This window comes from Parus major, chromosome 26, assembly GCF_001522545.3.
Source record: "Parus major isolate Abel chromosome 26, Parus_major1.1, whole genome shotgun sequence".
Classification (NCBI taxonomy): Eukaryota; Metazoa; Chordata; class Aves; order Passeriformes; family Paridae; genus Parus; species Parus major.
This window is the reverse complement of record NC_031795.1, coordinates 5,312,968-5,319,725: the sequence shown is the minus strand read 5'-3', so window position 1 is coordinate 5,319,725 and position 6,758 is coordinate 5,312,968. Positions and strand designations below refer to the sequence as shown.

The 6,758-nt window shown below is 54.4% G+C and overlaps 1 protein-coding gene across 1 annotated transcript in view; it reads right to left on the bottom strand.

The window, feature by feature from the left end:
• Positions 1 to 6,758, bottom strand: part of CR2 (complement C3d receptor 2) — a 28,396-nt gene that overhangs the window by 8,484 nt on the left and 13,154 nt on the right. The window contains exons 19-30 of the mRNA XM_033519857.1: positions 5,445 to 5,544; positions 5,027 to 5,133; positions 4,102 to 4,296; positions 3,573 to 3,752; positions 3,288 to 3,479; positions 3,056 to 3,155; positions 2,816 to 2,901; positions 2,097 to 2,291; positions 1,457 to 1,825; positions 935 to 1,114; positions 660 to 842; positions 345 to 527 (exon numbers count right to left, since the gene is read on the bottom strand). Of these exons, the coding sequence (XP_033375748.1) occupies positions 345 to 527; positions 660 to 842; positions 935 to 1,114; positions 1,457 to 1,825; positions 2,097 to 2,291; positions 2,816 to 2,901; positions 3,056 to 3,155; positions 3,288 to 3,479; positions 3,573 to 3,752; positions 4,102 to 4,296; positions 5,027 to 5,133; positions 5,445 to 5,544 (2,070 nt within the window). The remainder of the gene's footprint in view (positions 1 to 344; positions 528 to 659; positions 843 to 934; positions 1,115 to 1,456; positions 1,826 to 2,096; positions 2,292 to 2,815; positions 2,902 to 3,055; positions 3,156 to 3,287; positions 3,480 to 3,572; positions 3,753 to 4,101; positions 4,297 to 5,026; positions 5,134 to 5,444; positions 5,545 to 6,758) is intronic.

The window sequence follows — 6,758 nt, the reverse complement described above, 5'->3', positions numbered from 1 at the left end:
TGAGCCTGGCACGGGATGGATGCTGAGCCTGACACGGGATGGATGTTGAGCCTGGCACGGGATGGATGCTGAGCCAGCCCCAGCTGCACAGTGTGGGTAGGGAAGGCTCCAGTTGCCCCAGGCCGTGCACAGGACCGAGGGGTCCCTGAGCAGGGAGGAGCTGGCAGCTGTGGCTGACAGAGCTGCTGCTGGTGAGGCTCACACCCAGCTCAGCGAGGCGTGGGCGATGGCAGGGGAAGAAGGGCAGAGCAGCGCTGCCAGGGCAGGAGCAGAGAGCAGAGGTTTAGGGGTTTACCCAGAGGTGGAGCACTGGTACCACACAAAGCCCGTCCCAGTTGGCTCACCTGGCTGGCAGGTGGGGACAGCAGGCACCCAGCGGCTGTCGGGATGGCACTTGGCCCCACGGCTGCCCCTCAGCACGAAGCCTGGCTGGCACTGGAAGGTGACATTGTCCCCAGGGTGGTACACAGCCCTCCTGCCTTCGGCCACCTCTCCGTTCTTGATGCTGGGGCTGCTGCAGGTGATCACTGGGGAGGGAAGGCAGCAGAGCTGGGGCTGGGGGAGCAGCCAGAGCTGAGGTTCCCCCTTTGTTTGCGAGGTCACAGTTCAGTTCAGGGGTGCTCACCCTTCCTGCTGTGGGTACCACATTTCCAGCTCACCTTCACAGCGGGGGTAAGGGATGCTCCAGACTCCCGATGGCAAACAGGACACCGTGGTTTTCCCGGTGAGGGCGTACCCCGGCTCACAGTTGTACTTCACTGACGTGCCAGGGATGAACTCTGTCACACCCTTGCTGTCGTGCTGGCCGTTTCTGATAATTGGAGGGGGAGGACACGGCAGCACTGCAGGGAGGAGGAACAGTCCCAGCTAGCCAAGAGCTGGCTACACAGAGGCTCAGAAATCAGCCACCACCCTGACCCCCATTTGCACTTACGCTTCTCACAGGTGGGGACAGGAGGGTGCCACTTGCCCCCAAACTGGCACTGAGACTCTTGAGAGCCCTTCAGGGCATAACCAAAGTTGCATTCGAAGAAAATGATGTCCTTCAGCTTGTAGGTGGTCTCCAAGCCAGTTGCTTTTCCATTCTCTATCTCCGGCTTGGTGCAGCCGGTTGCTGGAAGGGCAGAGCACGAGGAGGTGAAGAGCTGGGGATGTGAAACCCCTCCTGGCTGTGGAGGGACAGCACCTGCTGCTGGGCCTCACATGTCATGGGCATTTCAACATTCCTGACTCTTGTTCTTACAGAAAATATCATTATTCAGCTGTTCCTGAGCGTTTGTGCTCAGCAGGAACAGAAAGGGAAACCCACAGAGGCACATGGGGCTGCTCCTGCCCGTGGCACCGCTGGTCTCTGCCTCTCCCTGGGGATTTGGCTGCAGTGATTAAACCAAGAGCCAAGAAGGAGCCCAGGGACAAGCAGAAATCCCACAAACACACAGAAATGCCACAAACACACCTTGGCAGCGGGGCTGGGGCCGGCTCCAGGTTCCCCTGGCGGTGCAGCGGATGGAAGCGTTCCCGAGCAGGGAATAACCCTCGGCACAGGTGTACAGCACCTCGGAGCCCGGGCTGTGCCTGGCCCCGGGGCTACCACTGTGCTGCCCATTGGCAATGCTGGGGGGGGCAGGACACCTCACCTCTGCCAGGGACAACAAAAGGAGCGTGAGAAATAGGGACAGGGCAGGAAAACCTCCAAAAACCCAACCTTCTGAAAGCAGGGGAGGGAGACAACACAAGTGCAATCCGTCAGGACAAGGTGATATGTCACTTTTCCAGAAGCTCTCCTTAGCTCTTTTCTCCATCAGAGAAAAACATCCTGGTTTTTAGAGCATTTTCAGAAGTAATAAATTAAGTTAAGTTGTAATGAAAACTGAAGCAATAATAGTCCTTCCCCATCAGCATCAAAAAGAAAACGCTGTTATATTAAAGCTCTACTCAAATAAACATTTTATACGTAGAAAAATGATTTAAAAAATTGTAAATGCTCTGAGTAGTTCTGAACACTGATATGAACTGCTGTGAAGAAATAAAATCACTTGTGTCCCCACGGACAGGGGGACAGGCAGAGCTGGCTGTGGGCACACCCCGAGCCGTACCTTGGCACCGTGGCACTGCCCCGCTCCACGAGCCGCGCTGGCCGTCCGCAGAGCTGCAGGACAGGGACGCGTCCCCAACCAGGGCCAGCCCCGAGCTGCAGGTGTAGGTGACCACGTCCCCGAAGGAGAAGGTGTCCCTGGAGCCCCCGCTGTGTGTCCCGTGCGGGATGGATGGAGGGGGAGCGCAGGTGATGCCTGTGGGCAGCACAGGGCACGGTCACAAGGGGAATGCGGGCACACCCTCTGCCCTGGAAGGGCGCTGATGGAGAGGAAACCAACTCAGCAGTGACACAATGACCCCAGTGCTCCAGGAACAAACTTTGCATGGAAAGAAAACACACGTGGGAATTAAAATCTGTCCCCTCCTGTGAGTCACTTCCTTGCTGGCCGTGTCTGGAGGTGCTGGGACAATTCTTACCTCACTTTCCATAATTACAAGTGACACAGCGAGAGGAATATTCCAGTATTCCAGTGAGGAATACTTACCCACCAACAGGGAGTTTAAAATATTAATGTTTCCTCCCAGTTTGGACCAGAATAAATTAAAGACCTTTGAAACCATTTTCAGAAGCAGATCCAAAACAAAATGGAAAGAAAAAGGAAATATTTTACACATTCAGTGACTTGAGAGATCTTTTGCAACCAAACTTTTGGCTTGAAAGAAGTTCCACTTTATCTTGTAAACCATCTCCAAGGGCCTGCTGTGGTGGTCTACTTACGCTGGCAGACAGGAGGATCCCCACTCCACGAGACACCTGTGCCAGAGACCTCACAAATTCTCTGGGAGCCTCCCACCAGCTTGTACCTGGACCACACAGAAGGATTCATTAATTTAATAGTGAGGTTTCTTGCCTTGAGATTTCTTTACAACCCTTGCAATGGCAGGCAAGAGTTCTGACTCGGGAACTGGGTTGTGTGAAGCTGAAAATCCACTTCTCTCTCAGCAGGGCAAGACTCACCCTTTGTCACAAGTGTAATTAATTCTGGAGCCGAGGAGGAGATCTGTGAGGACAACAGCTCTGCCATTCTCTGGGTCCCCTGGGCTGGGACACTGCTGCCCTGGAAGGGAGCACAGCCTCCTCAGCCGGGGCTGCCACCACAGGGAGCAGGCAGAGAAACCCACAGAGCTGGGAGAACACGGAAAACCAGCCAAGCCTCACACTTCAGGTTCCCAGCATTTACAGGACCTACTTTGACAGAACTGCAGCGCTGCAGACCACGTCTGGTTCCCGAGGCAGGTGATGGCTGGTGAGACCCCCGGGAGCTGGGTGTAACCAGGCTGGCACACGTATTCCACCCTGCTCCCCTCGGGAAACACCTCCTGCTTCCCGTAGGGCTCCTTCAGCTGGGCAAACTCCAGCCTGGCAGGGGCTCTGCAGCCAGCTGCTGGGAGACAGAGCCAGCCCGGCTGTTAAAGAGCCAGGAAAGGTGGATTTGGGGAGCAGGAGAAGGTTAATGCCCTGCTGGGACACTTGCCCGGCTCGCAGACCGGCACAGGCGGCTCCCAGGTGTTGTTTGGTTGGCACTGGAGCTCTCTGTGGCCACGAATGGCGTAGCCTGGGTCACATTCAAATGTCACCGTGTCCCTGTGTGCGTAGGCAGACCTGGGAGCCACGATCCTCCCGTTCTGGATCCGTGGGACCGGACAACTCGCCACTGGAAAAGAAAAGAGGTGTGTGTGCTCCAAACGGGTCCTCAGGCAGAGCTGTGCTGCTGTGAAGCCACCAAGGGCTGCAGTTCTAAGATGCAAGCCTGAAAATCATTTTCCCAGAGACGATGTTGTGCCCGCATCCTGCGATATCAAACATCTCCAAGGGGAAAGGGGATCCTGGGGCCGTGGGGTGACCCTCCAGCCTCCCCCACTCTGCCTGGCCTCAGCCCCTGAAAACGCTGGGGAAAGAGTTCCAGCTGGCTGGAGTTTCCCAGTCATTCCCAACGGGGAGCAGCAGCTCTGGGAGGATTTCTGGGGGATTTCTGGGGGTCTCTGGGTGCAGCCCAGCCCCACCTCCGCAGGCCGGCAGGGGCTCGCTCCACATGCCGCTGCTGCCGTCGCGGGTGGTGCAGTGGATGGAGGGCTCCCCGTGCAGGGGGAAGCCGGGGTCACAGCTGTAGGTCACCGAGGTGCCGTAGAGGAACTCGCTCAGCAGCCGCCCCGAGTGCTTCCCGTTGGGGATGTCCGGGGGTGGCTCGCAAGGGATGCCTGCAGAGGTGCAGAACGAGGATTCTCAGTTCAACAGCAGCACCTGAAATCCCTCAGTCTGTGGGGTGTCGCCCTGAAAACTTCTGAGCTTGCTGCCATGGTTTTCTAAGGACTTTCCCAGGACAGTGACTGCAAACATAGATATGTGTACATTCTTTCTGTTCCACGTCTTGTGATGGGCATCTCTCATGGCCAGTGCAGGGGGAAAGTGTTATCCTGACCATCCCATCCCTGGCTGTGGTAAAAAGCCTATAAATCCTGGGAGGGAAAATAAACTCTGCTCTTTCTTTACCACACCTCGACCTGTGTCTGTGTGATCTATTGATCTTCAGCGGTAACAGTGGGGCACAAAAGCTGGTTCTAAAGATGGAAATCCTTGTTGGCAGGTGGAAAGCGGGGCAGTAATCAAAGCTCTGAGGAGGAAACACCTGCATGCTTTGCATTTCCTGCTTCATAAGAAATAAGGAATCAAATGCTTATTTTGTGTCACTGGTGTAAAATCCTGGTGCCAAGACGTGCAACAGGCACAGTCTGTGTGTCACCTGTGTGTCACACCTAGGAGAGTCTGGGAAATGCTTTAAAACCCCAGAATGTACCAGCAAATGTTTCTCTCTCTGTGTGAAGCTGTCCCCTGATCATCCACACTACTTGATCAGCAGAGAAAGTGGCAGTCTCTGCTGGGAAACATTTCCCAGATCTGTGCAAACCCCCAGAGCCGTGAGCTACTTACGCTGGCAGAGGGGAACGTCACCGCTCCATGCAACGCGTCCCCCAGAGATCTGACAGCTTCTGCTGGACTGTCCAATCAACCTGTGCCTGGTGGTGGAAGGATTGCTCATTCATCCCAAGCCTCTGCAGCTGCAGCTGCTGCTCCTCCCCAGCCCTGGGATGTGGGAGCAGCCCTGCTGGCAGCAGAGCCGTGGCTCTGCAGGGAGGTTCCTTCCTTGCTCTGCCCCACCCATTTCCCGGTATTTATATGCTGTATCTCTATAAATATAGATATACTTTAGTGTTCAGGCACTACAGTGAGCACCTCGTGCTCTGTAGAGAGCCCTGCACTGGGGCTTCTCTGCAGAATCCATTTGCTGGGAGTGAATGAAGGTTCAGATTAATTCACTCACCTAATCCATCTCCAAAGCAGGACTTACCCCTCCTCACAGCTGTAAACCACCGTAGATCCAATCTGGAGATCTGTCAGGGAAATAATCTTGCCATTCACAGGCTCACCAGGGTGACTGCACTGTTTCCCTGGGAAAGGAAAACACCCTTATTTTAGGCTCCTGTCTCTCTACCCCACAGTACAAAATATGCAATTATTCCTCCAGTCCCCTGCCCGCATTCCCAGTCCCCCCAACACTGGTTTCCAACAGCAGAGAGTTACATGGCTTTACTAGTCACACATTCAGAATAACACCAAGGTTTTGGCAGCACGGACAGAGCCTGGGACCTGTTCCTCCTGCACCAACAGACACCAAATCAAGGATCTATTCACTTTTACAGAACTCTAGTGCTTCTGACCACACTCCGCTCTCAAGGCATGTAACAGTAGGTGACATTCCTGGGACTCTAACATATCCAGGGCGGCATGTGTACTGCACAGTCTTCCCAACAGAAAAATCAATGGCATTTCTATGCTCCTCATTTAGCTCAGCAAACTGAAACCTTGTGGGAGCACCACAAGCACCTATTGAGAGAGAAAAGAGACATGAGAACCATGCAGGACCAGCACATCGGGGGCAAGCACACAAAGAGCACTGCTAGGAGGAAAGGGGTTGGGCTTGCCTTGCAAAAATGTTTATTTTGATTAATATAAATAAACTAATTATTAAACAAACATATTCCCAAAGGGTTATAGAGGATTAGGTTTATATTTCTTAGATCTTCCCCTCAAAGGGGTTAACAACATTTTTTAAACAGGATTAGGGGACATGAAATATCAGCATAGCCCGTGGTTGTCGTGTACCTGGAGAGCTGAAGCTGTCGTGGTGAGGCAGTGCTGTGTCACACACAGGAGCAGGGGGCTGCCAGCTGCCATCCTCCTGGCAGGACACGCTGGCACTGCCCCGCAGCCTGTAACCATCGTGGCACTGAAATGTCACCGTTTGCCCGGGCGCAGAGAGGAGTCCGTGGCCAGCAATTTGCCTTCCGTTGGCTACGATTGGAGTGATGCAGACGGTCCCTGGAAATGAGGGTGGGCAGGAGGAGGAAAAGAAAGCACAAACCCACAGGCTGTTGATGTTGCAGCCACAAAATCAGCGTGATGTCCACACAAACCTCCCCAGCCGCAGGAAGGCCAGTCGTTAATCGATTCCATTATACATTTTACATGGAATTAACCCTTCTGGAGGATCTGTTTGCACTGGGAACGGTGTCCCCTGTGCCCAGAGTCACCCTGTGCTTGTCCCCGAGGGGACGGAGCCCGGACTCACCTTCACAGCGAGGGCTGGGCTGGCTCCAGTTCC